General features: G+C 37.2%; 1 protein-coding gene across 1 annotated transcript in view; it reads left to right on the top strand.

Moving 5' to 3' along the window:
- The first annotated feature begins 1,734 nt into the window (after positions 1–1,734).
- Positions 1,735–20,656, top strand: part of LOC132065562 (uncharacterized) — a 30,282-nt gene continuing 11,360 nt past the window's right edge. The window contains exon 1 of the mRNA XM_059459007.1: positions 1,735–1,803. Coding sequence (XP_059314990.1) covers positions 1,735–1,803 — 69 coding nt within the window. The remainder of the gene's footprint in view (positions 1,804–20,656) is intronic.

Raw genomic sequence — 20,656 nt, forward strand, 5'->3', positions numbered from 1 at the left:
CAACTTTTCTTGGAATTTTTCTCTTGGCCGAAAGGCCTATGAATTTTCTCCTTCTTTCCTCTTCTTCTTATTTCATGAAATTTCTAGAGAGTTATGAGAAAAGATGACTTAGTCATCTTATTTATTAACCAATCCTTGTTCAATGTGGGCTTGGACCACATACATGGCAGTTGGGCCTTCAAATTCTCTTAAAAAAAAATTCCAAGCCCAATTATTAGGCTAATTCTTGTAATTCATGAAAACAAATTTTTCCCCGTTTCCAAATTTGCCCTTCGTCTTTCTCCATATTTCCACGAGTCATATTGCGAGTTTTCCTTTTATGCCCTTAACCTTTCTTAAAATTTCCGCTTCTAAATACGTCATAAATCATTCGTATGCTTATCAAAATAAAAATGTGGCCTTTCTTGTCGTCCTCCCGCGATTGTCTCGAATTATCCGATTGTACTAAAATGCGGGATATAACAGGGTATTTGATTCATTGTTTTTCTTTGGATGAGTGGACAGTATTCGAGATTAATTGAGCATTTAAACGAAACATATGGAAGCAAATAGAGTCACACAAAGCAGTTCATAAGATTATACTACGTGCGCTCTTAAACATAACTAAACGTTTTGAAACAAAATGTGCCATTTGAACCAAACCATTGCCCCATAATCATTAATGATAATATTCTTCCCCGCAGGGGTACAAAAGATAAAGTAAAGACAGTGCATAAAAATAAATCAGCAGAAATGTCCTCCAGTAGTGGATGATGAAGCCCGATCTCTATCAGTCTTGGCTTATTTTGCTTTTACGGAGGGTAGTCTGGATGTGAAGATGGGCGGACGTCAAATTTTCCTCCATAAGAAACCCTTTCTGTATGAAGGTCCGTGGAGCGACATCGTCTAGAATCTTCTTCATTTGGTCATCTAACTCAACCAAATAATCATTGGTAAGCTCCAACTCATGTCTCAGACTCTCTATGATGGCCTTATCATGCTCAATTTTGCACAAATATTTAGCATCTTTGTCGTCAGCTCTTCTCTGAATTAGATGGGCTCGGATCTCGGCTTGCGAATCCTTGTCTTGAACGCAGCTATAGAGAATAGGCCTAGGAGGAAGTGTGCCTTGCAAGTCGGCCGTCAACCAATCCTTATATTCTATGACACAACCTTGACGAAACCTATCTTCAGCCAAGGTGTCGGGACCCCAAATCATGCGATCCTTCCATTCTCGAACACAATCCAATGCCCTTGGTGGTCTATCAATGTCGTAATATATGATGAAATCTCCCATGCCTCCAATCTGGGGTATGACTTGGATTCTCCCAAATTGTCCTAGAACCCGGGCAGAAGCATAGGGGTGAATCCCTTGAATTCCCATAAGCGGCACGAACTGACACTTTCTTCCTTTAACCACAACCTCAGTGGATATGAAGTCATGGAACATCCATTGAATGCTTTCCTCTTTCAGTCTGGAGAAAGTGATGTCTAACTTTGTCTGTTTTGTTCTCTGAAGTTTGGGCGACAATCCTGAAGACCGTCTCTTTTAGCCGGCCTACTCAAGTGTTGCTCATCCCTAACCTTTACAGGAGCAGATTATAACCTTGGAAGTATTTGTAGTGATTCCGGCAAAGACTCAAGGGTCGGTACAAATCGGCTAGTATGATTGGGGTTATGTCAAAATATTTGGTTTCTTCCTTTTGGGTTATGTCGTAGAAGATGGCATGAGTGACTGAAATGACTCGGGTATCTATGGCTAAAGACCAATATTTGGGAAAGACCATAGTTCCCAAAAAGCAAATGGCAAAGGCCAAGGGTTTGGTAGCCGTCCAGTCGGCATAAGTTTTGAATTCTCCGGGATGTTCCACAAATCCACCCGGGCTTCCAAACCTTCTGTACAACTCTCTAAAGGGTATAGTGGGGCCATGGGCCCAATTGGCATAATTTAGGGAAAGCATCTTACAAATTTGGGAGTAGGTAGGTTTTTCTGGGATCAAAGCATTTTGGTCAGGTTTCTTTCTTCTTTTCAACCTCGAGCCCACGCTAGTTAACACATCTCTAAACTCCTCCAGTGTCGGAGTCATTTCAACATCATCCCCAAATCTTAAAACCATCCGGTCTCTATACCAGAATCCGATAAGTACTTCTATTAAGTCTTTACAACCGGTCATAGTCATGATGGATGTCAGATTCCCTAAATGATATGAGATTCCTCTTTTCTCTTCCAGAGACATTTGGCCCCACCAAATCCATAGTAGCTTAGGGTTGGTCAAAACCATATCGAAGTTCAAATTGATTAACATCAACAAAATAAAACCCAATGTTAATCTCCCCCACTAGGTAATGGTTTCATTCATAGGCACATTTAATGTTTCCAAATAGCACATAATTAAGTAGTGTGTTTCGGGTCATATACCGTACTTGACACGGGGTAATCTCCTTATCAGGTTTGGATACATCTAAAATATCCAAACCACCCAGTCTAATTCTCATTTGGATTTGTTTCAGCTCTAACCTAGGCTTATGCAAGAGTGGATTTTTTTAATTAAACTTGGACCCGAGTGAACTACTCGGGATGAACCGTTGTTAGCTATTAGGTGACCGCACACCAAAATAACGTTCAACGTGTTCCAAAGAAAGGTTTAGGGTTTTTTAGTGAAGGCTGGACTGCGATCCCGCGTGTCCCCTTTGAAACCATGCTTTTTGCCAGGAGCGAAAGAGTTTTATGATATGATGCATGCTAAATTAAATTGCGGAAAGTAACACATAAGCAAATACTTGTAAAATAAACCTTATTATAGTGAAACGCTTATGGTTAGAACCTAGAAAGTCCCCAGAGGAGTCGCCATCTGTTACGGTTCACTTTTACACGGGTTAAGGCATAAAAGTAATCCAAGGTTGTTGGTGCTCTAGATTGGATTTTTATGTTTTTAGAGTCGCCGCCTAATTTATTCAAAAGGAAAATTAGGAAAAACCGTGCTTAAAGAGTTTTTCAGACTGACAAAAAATCTTTTTGTACTAGAGTTCGAGTTAAGGGTTCTGGTGATCTCCAGGGAAGGTTTTAAGCACCCTAGTATTAAGGATCTGTAGAATACGGTTGACCCTACGAGCTTCACTGTAAGGTTTATGTATTTGTTTATGTGTTAGAATTTTCTGCAAAAATATGGCATTATCATGTTTATTATCTCCTTTTTTCAGAAAAAATTGGCAAAAAATACCCTTATAAATAAGGGGTTTTGGTTTAAAAAAATCCGCGCAAGTGTTCAACCACTTCGTTTCCAGACTAGGACACATCCCGAATCGCTCCCGAATAGAGTCGCTACTATTCTAGTCCTAATGAAATACGTTTAGTACTTACGGGTTTTATATATATATATATATATATATATATATATATATATATATAAGCCCATCTTTATCAAATCCATTTTAATCGAAGCCCAATAAGTCAAACCGTAGTCCATCAAACCTTAAACTCTGGCCCAATATTAATTTCTCGGCCCAGCGTGATTTCAAATCTCAAAAATGTCAAATATTAGTCCAAACAGCCCAATAATCCAATCCAAACGGGTCCATTTTTAGTCCAAGTTCACAAACCCAAACGTCTCATTTTCAGTCCGTTTTGTGGGCTTGCAAGCCCAAATTTAGTACAATTCAACTATGTTTTGGCCCAAATCTCCATACAAAAATGTCGTTCTCAATTCAAAAAATCAAGCAAATTTCCAGGTTTTAGACTTAAGAAATCTCAGTTTGTATGCTTAATTTCTAACAAAAGCCAGAAACTAGATTAAAACCTCATTTTTGCACGGCTCAATTTTTTGAAACTCCTACAAACTAATGCATGCTTTTAATTCTAAACATTATCTTGCAAACTTTCATCATATATTTTTTTTAACACAAAAATACTGCTTGGTTTAAATCGCGCTTCTCACCAATTTTATCACAAGTTGGATTTGTTTTTGATAAAGGGTTTTGCACCAGTTTTAGATAAGAACCTAAACCACTAGATGATATCTTAAGTTCTACATCCATGGGGGTTTCACTAATACAAAGGTTTAAGTTTTACAAAATAGAATCATACAAACAAAATGAAGAAAGAGGAAGGATTTTAATTACTAATGGGCTACCCGCCCCATTAGTGCTATTTTCACCCATAGCAGGGCCTTCGAATATTAGCTTCCCTTACATGTGTGGACACTAGCTACGATCAGCTTTGGAATTGGGCCACGGCCCAATTCTCGTATAGAAGAGAAAGACCCAGAAATGCAACGAAGGGGTTTTGTTTTTTTAATAACAAAAAAGAAAAAGAAAGCAAATTAATATATATATATATATATATATATATATATATATATATCAAACAAATCAAAGTGTTAACATCGGTGGGCTTCGGGCCGACAATTAAATGATCATCAAATATTGAAAGGTTGAGTAGGCATTTATGCGGTGTTTGCGCAATATCTTTGTGGTATACACCTGTGAGGATGTGTGGAGGGTCAATGATAGAAAGTTCTTGCCCTCTTCCTCCCAATGTTGCACAAGTTCCAAGGGATTTCTAGGAATCCCAGGCATGGCTAACATTGGGGAGGGTTCAAACTTGATCTATGATGACAAAACTAACTTTCTCACGAAGGTATTTGACCAGGGTATACATACAATATCCACATTTATATATTTTAGACTTAGACAAACATGAAACACGCAAAGCCCCAAAGAAACTATACATGAACTTGTAATATTCAGGCAGATTCAAGATCCCACAAGGAAGGCTAGCATTTTTAAGATGCACAACCTTTATACCAAGTACTATAGAATCTATGCCTAGACAGAATCAAATAGAAATTACTTCATGGTGCACAGATTCATCCCAACTTAGACAAAACACATTATAAACTCCATTGTAACATACAGAACTCAACAAATCACCTAAATCATATAGTACAAGTTGGGACTAAGCAGTATAAACGGACAAATAGAGCAATCCTATGACCAGGCATGATGGACTAACTAACAGGTCTATAGGCCACCCCTACAACCAAATGGTAAGTCAACTATACAAGAACCCAAGGAACTAACTAACATAATGAATCACAGACCCATCAGGGTAAGGATGAGTAATTAACTAAGACACAAGCATCAGATGTACAATGGCCCAAACCAAAGAACAAGTAGCAAGGCAGCATCACACTACACATAGAAGTGTTTAGGAGTTCAACAGGAAGACATGATATGCACTCCCCATTTCACATGAAAATACCAAACTAAGCACACAAAAATAGAGTAGGCCTCTTTGTGATAACAACAACCAAACTGAGTATGGGGATGGAAAAGGGCTGACCTTTCATTTAGACACATAGCAAACAAACCAGACAAAGGACGGAAATCAATACTATTTTCAGATGTAATGGCAACCAAGACTTGAACACACTAGTAGGAGTTTTAGCCTCTCACATATATGCCCATTGGACTAAAACAAGAAACTAGCACTACACTTAGAACAAGATAAACAAATTGAAGCTCAACTACCTCATAATAACTATGCTAGTCCAACCATGAATGTTATGCTAAGCAAATAATGATATTAAACTAGACTAAGCATGATCACTAATCTAAACACCAAGCACATAGCTGAGCAAATCTCCAGATAAACATGATGAAAAAAAAACCTATGCCATGATGCTCATGGGCAGCTTATCTCTAATTGGATTTCCTTTTCTAACTGGATTTTATTCCAAAGATGTGATCTTAGAGCTCGCTTACACTAAGTATACCTAAAACAGAGCATAAAATACCTAGAATGAAGTAAAAAAAGACATAGAGTATTACCTTTTTCAACACAGCCTGGTGGAGAATGGGATTTGGAGAGCTTTCCTCGATCAAACTAAAACCAAACACTGATCCACACAAGCAACAACAAATAAAATTTTTAAAATTTTAACTAACTCAACCTCTTATAATTCTAAAGTTAAACGCTTCAAAATTTAGGTATTTTGGGTAACTTGAATATATTAGAATACTCAACCAAAATATAGGCTTCCAACTCTGTTCAACACTGTGACCTGGGGGTTTTATTTATACCCCCAAATCGAAGTAAGAAATCCCAATCTCCCCGATGTAGGATAAAGTGCCAGTTTTCAAAACCAAGTTTCAATTCAGGCCTCAATGGCCATGATTCAAGTAAATAAAATATGGAGGGTTGTATTTTTCCCTCAAATAATCGATCCGTTCGGTTCTTCTTGAACCAATGAGATTCCTCCATTCAAACCACAAAAAACAAAAGACAATTAAAGACTTGCAGAGATATTACCGTTGAAATATTAAAAAAAAGTGAAGAAGGAGTAACACTGTGTTTTAGGGGGGTGGGGGGGGGATTAGGTGCAAACGAGTGTAAGCATTTAATGCTTAGCTCGATCCGGCTATACAAAGCCTGAAAAAACATCGCACATCTGCAACTTTGCCCAAAAAGGCACTGATGTCGTGAGGAGAGAGAGAGAGCGAGAAAGGGGTGGCGCTAGGGTTTGGGGAAAGGGACCCTAAGGGGCGTTTGGCAATTGAAAAATAGAAATGGGGCCTTAGCCCCTTTACTTTCAGTTGCGAGTTGGGCCGAGTCTGGCCCTTGTTAGGCTGGACTCAACATATGATATATGCTTATGTATGCTTATGTTCATATATATATATATATGCTTAACCCGTTCTATATATATATGTATATATCATGTGTAGGTACTCTATATATATATATATATGTATATATTATATATAGATGTATTATACACACATATATACTAACGCAGCAAAGAAAAGAAAGAAAAGAATTGATGGGTAAACAATTTGAAAGGTTGATTTACCAAAAAAAGAATTGAAATTAATCAACCAATTAATTTAAAAGCAAGACTAATCTTTATAAAAATAAAAAATTTAAGAAATGGCCTTAATTGAGTTGAAGCATGAATTTGCTATTTCAATTGTGGGCCCATTTTGGCTAACTGACTAATTATTTCAATTGTAGTCATAGTTAAACACATACTAGGCAATTTACAACCATAATCATAATTAATTTAGATAAATTAATTATAATTAATTTGAAAACTATCCTCATAAGTTAATCATGCAGAAAATTAAAATTTTGGGGTAAAGTAATTACTTATTTTAATTACTCAATTTCCTTGAACTAGAATAGGGGTAAATATTTGCCAATTTAAACTCTGATATTTGCATAATTAAATAAATAGCTACTCCATATTATTTTAGTAAAATTCCTCATTAGTTATTTTGAAATAATTTCCAAGAGATTTGTTATAGAAATTATTTTTCCAAACACTAAAGGTAAAACATTATATGCAAAGTCTATAAAATCATCTTCTTCTTCTTTTTATACATATTTATCACCCTATTTAATATTCAGGCACTTTGAGCTATTAAAATAAATTATGGGAGGTCAACAATTAGGTGTCAACATATATCATCTATATACCTTTAGAATCCATGGGTGAATCGCATAAAAGCAACGACATGAAATTGGCTTAAAAAAGGGTGGGAATCCAGAAGAAAAATGTAAAGTTCTAATCATTCTCATCTAAATCGATTGTAGAGTGATTGTTGAACCTATGAAAAACCCGTTTGCTAGCTTTTAGTAGGAATTGAGGTATGTCTACTTTTTAAAAAAAATATTTTGGATGTATGTCTATTTTTCGGAAATCTTCTTTGAAGTACGTTTAAGTTGTGAAAGCATGATTGATGTTTGAGAATTCTCATTTGATTATTTGTACTAGTTAAAACCCTAGTTTGGCGGTTATCCGTTGAACTTTTTTTTCGAACTAAAAGATGATATTTTAAAAAGGCCATGTGTGTGTAGAGTCAAGCCCACATGGAACCTTATATGAATTATACTATCGTGATGAATATGTTTTGCCCTAATATGGATGATTAAACTCTTTTCTCTAAAGATTGGAACTTTAAACATGTTTTTCCTTTGGATGGGTTTTCTTGAACTTGAAATTGAACAAGTGATTAGATAAGGCTTCTAAATTAATTGTGACTTGAAATGCCTCTATTGTGAGAAGATGACTTGAGACGTGAATTTGGCTATGATCCATGATTGATGATTCAGTTAATATCCAATGACTTGTGTTTGGTTGTGTTTGGGCCTATATGGGCATGTTGTGCTAGTCCAGAGGACGATTAGCCATTATGGATCCTAACGTATCGTTTTTGAGCATTGTTGTGTCAGTCCAGAGGACGATTGATCTCTGAGGCGTGTATCCCGGTGCATCTATTGTTGTGTCAATCCATAGGACGATTGACCTCTGAGGCGTGTAGCCCTGTGCATCTATTGTTGTGCTAGTCCAGAGAATGATTAGCCTCGGTGGGATAATAGTCCCATTGTATCGAAGATTGTTCACCTGTTTGGTTGCCTGTGAGTGGCTTGTGATGCTCGTGAGTTCCTGATTAAAAGACTTAATGTGATAAAGGGCTTGACAGATTGAAATTGATATATTTCTTGTCTATTTGGCTATTCACAAAAAGTTCTACTAAGGTTAATGACATTTGCTCTATCTCTTACTTTCAAACTCCTTTACTACAATTGATTAATGATATTTGCTCTATCTCTTACTTTCAAACTCTTTTACTACAATTAATTCACAAGTTTTGTTGTAACTATCTTATTTCTTATTTATTAACTATTGCCCCTTAGACAGTCACTGAGTACCCAGCACTGTGCATACCATTGTTGTATTAGATGTTATATTATGTAAAGAAGAAGAGCAGGTTCATGATATGCGAGCGGAGTAGGAGAACTTGCTTCTTTCCAGACTTATTGGTGAGCCCACATGCCTGATCGTAGGACACCCCTAGATCTTAGTTTGTTGCTATAGTTTTCGGGTTGCGTCCCGAATTTAGTCTATTCATTTATTTATCTTAGAAACTCCATAGATAGTTGTCAGAATTGTGGGTAGATTGTTGAAGTCTCGTATGACTTGTTGGGGCGTTTTCCACGTTTATGATTAGTCATTTATATTAGACTTAGTTGATTTTTTTTTTTTTATAAGTGTGAGTATTTTCCCATTTAACCTTAATGACTTGTTTAAGTAAATGCTAAAAGAGTGTTAAAAGAGATTAGACATTTATTGATTTTATAAGGTACTTCCAGTTTTGTTCATCGAATCAGATGCCTGTTGCGCCCTGGGTGGGTTTTGGGGCGTGACAGTGTTGCTTTATCAGAATTTGGCTTTTGAGGAGCAACAGGTAGCGACTAGGATAAACAGGTTTGGAAGTTGAGATCGAAAGAAATAGCTTCAGTGAAAGTGCAATGAAGACTATGACATCGTCCAGTTCAGGAGGTTATTTAGAAGACTAATTCAGATACACAATCTAGATATCCCAAGCTTTTTGAAGATCCAGGTATCTTTCAATCTTTTACCGTTTGAGGACGAACGCTATTTTAAGTGTTATCTGATGTAAAGACTTGCTTAGTCGTTTCGAGCTTTTTGTCTTATTACCCCCAAAATACCCTTTCCGAAGTTTCATTTTAGTATTTATGACTTGCTGGGATGGGTGATACGATTTCTGAGGCAATCGGGCGGTTTTTGAATTGGTTTTAGTGTAATTTGAGTTTTCTAAGTTAAGGAAATGAAGATGTTTCATCAAAATAAACATTGCGGTAAATGCGTGATTTTGGAGGTTCATCGATTTCATTCGGTTTGGAATGTGATTTTTGACTTAATCGAGCCTTTAGTTCAGGTCTCGAGGCGTTCGGGTGTGATTTGTGTATTTGGTTGGAAAGTTAGGATTTTGATGTTTTGGAGTTGACCTTGGTCAAAACCGGGTCAAGATGACCTCTTTTTGGAATTTTGAGTGCAGGAACGAGTTGTAGCGTGTTTTAAGATTGAAATGTATATTTAGTTTGTGTCTAGGGATTCAGAATGAGTTTTGGGTATTGGATCGGGAATTGGTGAAAACCAGAAAAAAAATCTGGTTCAGCAGTTTTTTGATGTCATCGCAAATGCGATAACAATTCGCATTTGCGGGGTCTTGTTCGCATTTGCAAAAGATGGATTGGGTTGGGGCTGTCCGCATTTGCAAAAAAATGGGTTGGGTTAGGGCTATCCGCATTTGCACTGTGTTGCTCGCGAATATGAAGCTCGCTTTTGCGAGCCAGGGGTTGAATTTGCGAAAACCCCTGGCAGTATTAAAATCTAAGTTTCGTGAAAAACACTTCATTCTTCCATATTTTGCGTTCTAGACTTTGGATTTGAGAGATTTCAAAGGCCTTCTTCCAGATTCAACTTGGAGAGGGGGGGGGGGGGGGGAGGGGTAAGGATCTGACCTTTCTAGTCATTTCCCTATGTTTCCATCCATTAATTAGAAGTTTCTTCCATAATTTCAACTTACAATCTAGGGTTTTCCATAAGAAAGGGGTCTTATTGACATTTATGAAATTGAGGATCCATTTGTTGTTAGAACTTTATGATTATTAGGATATGAACAATCTAGACTATGGGTAAGATGAATTTATGCTTAAATACCAGTTTTGCCCTTGTAGGTTTGGGATTACCTTTTAGGGTTCTTTTTTGGGTTCCGAACTAAAGTATAGCAATATGGGTGTTGGTGGATTCGTTTAACCTTGTAGAGCACCGATTTGATCATATTGAACTCGATTTCACAATAAAACTACCATTTTGACTTTTAGGGTTTGGGACGGGGTTTTGAGTTGACTTTTGGACTCGAATCCTTTATATGGTAATATAGGTATCGTTAGACTCGTATTATTATGTAGATACTGTATTTGAACATATTGGGTTGTTTCAGAAGCTCAGAGTAAGGGGAACGCCGCGGAGTGATACTTTGGCTTCGGATTCAAGCAAGTTGAGACTTACTAGACCCTTTATGTAGTGTTATGTGTTGGTTAATATAATTAAGAGGCGTCATGGGGAATTGAGGGTCTCGTACTCATGAGGTGATGAGCACTTGTGCGGGTACCAGTGTAACTGTATGGGTAACTAAAAGATGAAATACATATGCAAAGTGATGGTGATTATGTGTTTAGCCTTCAGGCTAAGAAGATGGTGGATAAATCCATTAGGTTGGTATAATTGCTAGTTTTTTCAACTATGATGGCCACAATTGATTGAATACTTGAGAACATTGACTTGATTTGCATTCATCACTCCATATCTGGTCTAAACTATGAAAAGGACATATACACTTGATATTGACTTGATTTTGTGTATTTTGTGCAGTTGCATCGTATACGCATATCCATTCACATTTTCATGATATTATTGGAATTTAATTGATGAAATGCATAGCAGGGGCCTGGGAGGCCGGATACTGGATATGGTACATGGACCGAGTGATGATGATATTATAGCCAAAGGGTTGAGACCCGATGTGATCTGGGAGATCTGGTATTTCGGGTGGGTATATGGACCTCATGAGTGCCCCATGGGTCATGTGAAACCTACTGTAGGAGCGTGTGTATACCGGTGCATATGGTCATTGCATTGCATATTATTCACTTGCATTTCAAGAATTCTTTCACATCCCATACCTGTTTGACTTGATTTCATGCCATATGTGCGTTAAAGGATATAAAGATGGGATATTTATGCATATACTAGACATAATTGATATAAATATGGGATCTTTACACTTATTATTGACTTAAAATGATGGAAAGTTTGAACCTTCACAATTATGCTTGAAAAGGAGTGGACTTTATGATTCAATTGTAATGTGAGGCTCTTATTTACTTATTGAACACTTATAAACTATGAACTTGAGACTAACTAAGTAACAAGAGGAATATCGGAAGTACCACCCTCGTCATCAATATAGTTTAGGATCGGTCAACGATGTTGCTGGGTACACGTGATTCCCGTACTCACTCTATACTTGCTGCACTTTTTTGGTGTGTCGATACGGATCCAGACATGAGTGGTGGCATGTAGATAGTTCGAGTGTTTCTCGGAGCTTTAGAGTGAGCTGATGATGGTCCCATGGCACCAGACTCCTCCTTATTTTACATTTTGTCTTTCTCCATCCCAAACAGTGTTTATGTATTATTCAAACTTGTATTCGGGTTTAGTAGCTCTGTACTTGTTAATTTCAGGTTTTGGAGGACATATTGACTTAGACTATTTTACGCCCTTATTATTAGACCTATTATGAGACTTAGTATGGTTGTTCTTATTTAATTATGTAATTTATTTACGTTTCGCGACTTAGTCACAATTTGAGGATTTTGGATCGTGACAGCGAAGCAGGCTGCATGTTGTTCTCTAGATAGCGAAAGTCCAATAGGAGAAAGCATCACTAGCTTACGCTCTGAATCTAATAGCATGGGGCGCTTGGAATCCCGTGTAAATCAGCAAGGACCATTTTTCTAGGCTAAGTACTGTTGGGTGATCGATAGCGAAGTAGTACTGTGAGGGAAGGGTGAAAAACCCCCCATTGGGGAGTGAAATAGAACATGAAACCGTAAACTCCCAAGTAGTGGGAAGAGCTAGGGACCTGACCACGTGCTTGCTGAATTTATTAATAATTTATGAAAATTGTTGCTTTACTATTTCTCTTTTGAACACCTTATTAGAGTGTGATTAAGTATAATAATTGTTTGACTTAATAAAGAAAGTAAATGTCTAACAATAATATATATTTGTGATGATATTGAAATTTGTATTATTATATTTAATTTCTTAAATATATTCTTAGAAAACATACTTACGGAGACCCCCCAATAAGAAAATTCTCAGATAAATCTCCAAGAAACAATTTCAGCTAAAATTGCAACAATAATATTCCCAACTAAATCCTCAAGCATGCAAATCCCCAAGTAAACTCCTAAAAGAAATTTCCAGCTAAATTTGCATAACCAGAATCCTCAAGTAATACCCCTGGTAGGAATTTATTTCAAGGTAAAATCTGTAGGTAAATATCTCTAACTAAATTCGCAGGAAGCTTTGTCTGAAATTTTCTTTTGAATTCTCAAGGCAATTTCTCATGGTTCATTACATGCGAATTTACCTATGAAAACAGTACCAGCAAATTAATTTTCCCATATAATTTTGTGTAAAATGAGCAAAATTTACCTACAGATTTCTTGGGCAAATAATTTTTACATGAAAAACATTACAAAATATAAAAAAATTATATTTCCGCATAAAAATATGTAGGAAATATCCGCTGAGAAAATTTTCAGATAAAATCTCAGGTAATTTACACTTTGTATAATTAATGTCGCGAATGATTGTCAATAGTAACGTGAAAATAGCGTGAGCGAAAATGCTGGATGGATTCAACTGGTACAAGCGGTTCTGTTATGCATTCATCTATTCTTAATCCCATCCAAAGTGTTGAAGACATTTGAAGCATATTGCAGAAGTTATGCATGGTCAGGAGAATATGTTATTACAAAAATAGCCCTGGTCGCATGGGAGAAGATGTGCACACCAAAAAGCATAGAGGGACTGAACTTGATAGATCTCAAGATGTGAAATGTAGCTGCAACTGCTAAGAATCATTGGGACTTATCTCATAAACTGGATAAACTCTGGATCAAATGGATCCATGCTTTTTACACAAAAGGGCAACCTCTAGATAGTATGGCCATCCCCAAACAGGCCTCTTGGATGACAAGAAAGATTATTGAAGCTAGAAATATGATAAATTAGAGTCAACTGGAGTTTAAAACTGCTAAGAGCATGATCAGACAAATCCAAATCCAACTTCTTGGACATCAGGCTATATTTCCTTGGAAATATTTAATGTTCAGGAATGAAGCTAGTGCTAAAGCTAAATTCATCATGTGGCAACACTTCCCGGAAAGGATGCATACAAGTGATGGATTGGATAAATGGGGGATGACAGTTGATACAACATGTGTATTGTGCCAAATGCAGCCAGAGAGTAAGAATCACATGTTTGCAGAGTGTCTACGTACTGAAGGAGTACGGGATAGACTGCTGCAGTGGATGAAGAGGCAACTACATAAGGCCACTTCATGGGCTCAACACTTCCTACGGATAATTTGCAATGCTAGGGGGAAGTCACAAGTTTCTTTAATGTTCAAATGGTATACGTTGAATTCATTCATGGGATCATGACTGAAAGAAATCCGCGTATACTTGAGAAGAAGAGCAGGAGTATAGTTGTCATTACCAGACTTGTAGCTTGTACATGCAATATCAGAACAAAGTCTAGGACCAGTAGACTACTACAGAGACTGAACTTCTGACTGGTTATTGTTACAGTAGTATACAGTTTTTTTTTTTTTTTTTTTTTAATGTAAAGGGTCTTCTGGGCAAGTGAATATCTCCCTAGATGGTATAGACTCGGCCTAGAAGGATTTTTCTAACTAGAATTTTGTGTTTTTTTGCGCCTAACATGAATTTTGTGTTTTTTTGCGGCTAACATGTACTGAATGTGATTGAAAGACTCCTAGTGAGGCAACAGATGTGATATGTATCTGCTGTGGAATTGTAATTTCTGCACTTGGTGATTAATATAACCATTAAAAAAAAAAAAAAAAAAAAAACAAGAACTACAATAACTAGATTAAAATGCTATTGAAGAAAAATTTTAACTAGTAGACAAAAAGATAGCATATCCACTACTAAAAAAACTACCAAAATCAAGCTCCAAATTCTAGACTTTGAAAAGAAGTCGTAAAATATCAACCTCAGAGGTCGGTGTTTGCAAAAAAAAAAATTATTCTTAAAGAAATCAACTTCTAGAGGTTGATTTTTTAAAACCTAAAAAAAAAAAAAAGAACATTTTTTCTTTTCTTAAAAGAAACAGACAACTCGAGGTCTTTTTTTTTTTCGCGAAAAGATGAATTGGAAAGGCATAAATAAAAGAAATCAATGTCTTAAACCAACAAGCACCAATGATCTAATGGTAGAAATGTATCCTGCCACAATCATGATCAATTCCCGGATGATGCATTTCATAATTGTGTAATTTTAAAACCGACCTCAGGAGGTCGGTAATTTAAAAAAAATATATATATATATAAAAAACCTGTCCTCATGAGGTTGGTCATTTCTAATACCAACCAAGTTTTACCGACATACCGCTGAAGTTGATTTTTGGGTTGGTTTTTCTCGAAAACCAACGTCCTGAGGTTGATTTTTGACGTGGAGTTTGACAGTTTAGACACCGGAAATCAATCCTTCCATAAAATAATATTGTAAAAGAATTTTAATCGCATTCAGAATATATTTGAAGCTCCTAATCAACGACCACATGGTGGGACCTGGTTCTTCGGTATCTGTTTGACAAGTCATTAGGACAATTCATTAGTACAACAAATATATATTCAAGTGACCCTCTTGATGAGCTACTTATTAATCATCTAAATCAATTTTAGCTTAGTTGAACACATATGTTACTTCTTTTTTAAGGTTTTGGCACTTGGACAATATTTGGTTCAATTTTGAAGAAAGAAATATCTGAAGTTGAAGTTGAAAAAGAAAATTTGAAAGTTGAAATTCCCTTGATTTTTTTTTTAATGTTTTGCGAACCAATAGTTCATGTGTAATTAATACTCTTCAAATCAGTGTTTCAAACTTCAAATTGTCAATTTTAAGTTAAATTTGATGTAATGAATCAGTTGTAAAACAACCACTTACTAAAAGAAATTCAAATATTTTTAACGGCAACGACTTGGTGATTAATGGCTGAAGAAGCTTGGAGAATTTGCTATTGGGGTACCATTAACCATGCATCTTAGTGCACTGCGCTGCCCTTTTTTGTAGATATGGTATATTTTAACAATTATCATGGTTAAACGTCTAAGTGAATAATTGTTGGGATATATATTATTAACCATGTGTTTGGATATAGTATTTATCATAGAATAATTGTTTAATCAATTTTTAATACTGATTTAAATAGATCGTGTATTCGTATATGTGTCCTTTACTTCTACTGTAGATGATTTAAGGTATAGAATTTAGCTTATAGACAAAAGATTAAATCATCGGTTCTTATAAGTATAAAGTATATGTTCACAATCTAAGATGGAAATCGGACGAAGCCATCGGTTTAATTGTAGCACAAGATTATATATAATTTATCTTCATTATGGGAGTGGCCTTATTCCAACTTCTTGAGCTAGTAAATTTTGTATGTATTGAACGGACCAAGTAGAGATAAGTGTTTATACTAAACATATAAAATAACCTGTCTAGCTCATTAAATGTACTTATACTCTTAATCTTGATATGATTATTATGATCAGTGAGATTTATTCATTATTTTGATTTATCAAAAGGTACGACTCAATTGTGGGTCAACCTATTCCTGATAAGTTGGATAGTGGCGAATAACATTTGTGAAATAATAATTAGTTGGTAGAATCCATGTCTCGACTTTAGGTTGTTCTTTCGGATTAAAACGTGTATTAATTATGTCAATTTTATTTATGTCAAATCTGGAACATGATTACACATGATGATTCAACATTAATTGATACATGATAAGCATATAGATTAGTTTTTTTTTTCCTTAAATCGCCTAAATCAATTATTTTTCGAATTTGGTCATAGATTTGGAGATCAGTAATATTACGAACTCTAATTGATCTGAAATTCAATTGGTCCATCGGAAATGGTCTGGTAAGAAATACTCACCAATATGCAGTGAATAATTTCATTTTTTGGCGATTTGGGGTTGTTTAGATGGCGTTTTGGGCATTTTTTTATTTTCTAAAAATTAATTTTTTAGAAAAAAAATAACTCGGCTATGATCTGATAGTGATAGAGATTAGTTTCTATGATTTTCATGACTAAATACTAGTGCAACAGTAAGTTTATGTGTTGACTTTAGGTCTTCCTCCATATCGGATAGATTTATTATGAGTTGTCACTAGGTATAATCACTAGTTATTGATGACTTGTATTAACTCTCCATGTGAATTATATGTTGGATCAATGGAACTAGAGATAATAATAATGATACACTTGGCCTAAATTAACAGTATACTCTCCACCTGAGTTAGCTCTGGTTTTAAATTTATTAGAATGAATATCTGACATCACATATGTCACGACCCAACCGATGAGTTGTGACGAGTGTCTGACCTCTAGTGACCAAACACTCCTATACCCATATCTGAACCATACTAAACATCAAGGACCCCTGAGTGACTTAAGCTGATCTCATCTTTGCCACATGAAGGGGCGACATCATGAACTCTGTACATTAACATACATGCAAGCTGAAAGAATAGTACAAGCCAACTAGGCTGCTACATATACTGTACACAAGAGAATAGGAGCTGACAAGGCTACATCATCTGACATACACATACATCTATCTACGGTACCTCTCGAAATATCAAGTCAGAGAAAGGGACGGAACAGGGCCACGCCATACCCATATACATATACATCTCAAAAGAATGTCATACCCAAAATAGACTACAGCTCTGGATCAAATGGAGTGCACTGACCACCGCTGGATATAAAGGTCCTATGGAGCTGAAGCACCTATCTGTCGACCTGAACCTGTGGGCATAAACGCAGCCCCTGAACAATATGATAGTCAGTACGGATAATGTACTGAGTATGTAAGGCATAAGAGCAACATAAGTATAAGCATGAGAATCATGAACAAAATCTGGAACTCAAGCTAAGCCCGATTGCCTACGTGATAGATTTGTATGAACAAAGTATACGTATAATGAATAATGCCTCTGTGGGCGCGTAATCTGCATGCTCTCAATGATAATCATGCTCATGTATATAAATATAGGTCATAATGTTGAGGAACGTTCAGCCCGATCCATATATCATATAATAGTGCTGAGGAACGTCGACCCGATCCATATATAATAATGTTGAGGAACGTACGGCTCGAACCATATATAATAGTGCCGAGGAACATACGGCCATGGCAAAAGGGGTCTCATCTGGCCTGACTCCGTTCTATGCTGAGAACCCGAAGCTTTAGAACTCTGACTCGCTCCGAAAATAAAAAAAATCGATCAAATCTCGAACGTGAAAACCGCGAAGGCGTACTCCCTGCCGAATGGAATGGATATCGAGGATACTGTTGTCTATGTCCTTCCCTGGACTCACCCTTGGTATCTAAAGATCTGGCCCTTTTTTCATGGCCCCGGTCACGGTCACGCTTTGTCCTCCGCTAATGCTTGCGGTCCTCTAAATTCTGTGCATATGCCTGTATACGAGAGATATCCATGCTTAACTGTAACGTGGCAGTCGTACAAGCATCTATCAAATGCGGCCCTAAACCTGCCACAAAACGATGAACTCTATCCTCCATCTCAGCCACCATGGATGGTCCATATCTTGCCATTGAATCAAAATACATACAATACTCCTAGACACTCATATTGCCCTGCTCAATACGCAGAAACATATCTACTCAGGCTCGTCTGACTTATGGAGGTAAATAATGGCGAATAAAAGCATCTGAAAACTCTCGCCAAATAGCTGGAGGGGCATTCTCTCCCTAGATAGCTCCCAAGTCTGATACCACTGTACTGCAATATCACGAAGCATATACGAAGCCAACTCTACAGACTCGACCTCATCTGTGTGCATAACCCTCAAGGTCCTCTGCATACCATCAATGAATTCCTAGGGGTCCACATTTTGCTTTATCACCGAAAACTCTTGAGGGTTTGATTCGAGAAAATTCTTAACCCTCGAACTACCAGCCCTAACTACGTGATCAACACCAACCCCCTGTCGCTGAGCCTGGGCGGCTACCAATCTAGTCAATAGCGTACGATCCCGCACATCACGGTCCGTGCATCCGGCCGAGGAACTCGGGGGAGGGTCTTCGGAGGCGGGGGGTATGTGAAGTCTGAGATGGGCTCTCACTCTGAATCTCATCATGAGTCCTAGTAGCCCGCTGGGCATGGCTAGTGGCCTCACCAGACACTCTCTTGCCCTTTTGAGCAGCTGTGGCTTTCTTGCGAGGATTCGCTGAAATCAGAACAAATCATTAGAGGGCGAACTCTTAACTCACGACTCTATCACACAATCTAAGAGTGAAAAGAATGACATCATCCTAAATGTCCCCTAGCCTCCTGTTTATAAGTGTGGTCCACAACACACTTATAAGCAAGACTCGACCAGACACGGCCTGTAGACAACCCTAGGACGGAACTACTCTGATACCACTTTTGTCACGACCCAACCGATGAGTCGTGACAAGTGTCTGACCTCTAGTGACCAAACACTCCTATACTCATATCTGAACCATACTGAACATCAAGGGCCCATGAGTGACTTAAACTGATCTCATACTGCCACATGAAGGGGCGACATCATGAACTCTGTACATTGACATGCATGCAAGCTAAAAGAATAGTACAAGTTAACTAAGTTGCTACATATACTGTACACAAGATAATAGGAGCTGACAAGGCTACATCATCTGACATGCACATGCATCTATCTACATACCTCTACTGAAATATCAAGTTGTAGAAGGGACGGGACAGCGCCCCGCCATACCCATATACATATACATCTAAAAAGAATGTCATACCCAAAATAGTCAGGCTTCGGATCAAATGGGTGCCCGACCACTTGCGGATAAGAGGTCCTACGGAGCTGGACCACCTGTCTATCGACCTGAACCTGCAGGCATGAACGCAACCCCCCGAACAATAGGGTAGTCAGTACTGATAATGTACTGAGTATGTAAGGCATAAAAGCAACATAAGTATAAGCATGAGAATCATGAACAAAATCGAAACTCAAGCTAAACTGACTTCCTGCATAGATTTGTATGAACAAGTATAGATAAGCGACAATGCCTACGTAGGTGCGTAATGCATGCTCTCAATGATAATCATGCTCATGCATATAAATATAGGTCATAGTCTTTGAGGAACGTTCAGCCCGATCCATATATCATATAATAGTGCGGAGGAACGTACGGCCCAATCCATATATAATAATGCCGAGAAACGTGCGGCCCGATCCATATATAATAGTGCCGAGGAACGTACGGCCCGATCCATATATCATCATCAAGGTATACCCCGATTGATCAGGTGGTAATGCATATATAACACCTATCCCTTTCCCCATACCCCATATACATATAATATACATGTATATAACGCCTTCTGATCACGGGTCAATATGCATATATATATGAATGAATGTAATGCGTGAATAAACTGTATACATAGAATTGGACCCATGAATAGAAGGAACAATCATAAGCGAGGTACGGGAACATCAAAGACTGAAGTACTCCTAATGATTCTAAGAGTAGAGTAATATGGAAGCTCGCTTACTCGTTTGTTGGTTGACATGATAAGACCATGCCAAAAGAAAGAAAGGATAGCCTTAACAAACCTTAACGTTTCCTTGATCGTTTAACATTCTCCTTCCACGTTCACAAGATCTACATTTAAAAAGGATCATACTAAGGTTAAGTCTTAAAGGCACTCTTAAGTCCAACTAGAATAATTCATGAGCTAGAGAAAATTGGGCAGCATTTCCTTTGCTTTATTGACTTCCATCATATTGCAAAACAACTCCCAAACAACTATAATAACACCCACAATATCATAACCAAGTAGTCAAATTTCATTAAGTTTCACAATTCATTGTCACATTCAACATATATCGACAACTTCACACCAACCCTTTACACAATCGTACACAACACTTTCTTGTCATCG

Source organism: Lycium ferocissimum, chromosome 1 (genome assembly GCF_029784015.1).
Source record: "Lycium ferocissimum isolate CSIRO_LF1 chromosome 1, AGI_CSIRO_Lferr_CH_V1, whole genome shotgun sequence".
Taxonomy (NCBI): domain Eukaryota; kingdom Viridiplantae; phylum Streptophyta; class Magnoliopsida; order Solanales; family Solanaceae; genus Lycium; species Lycium ferocissimum.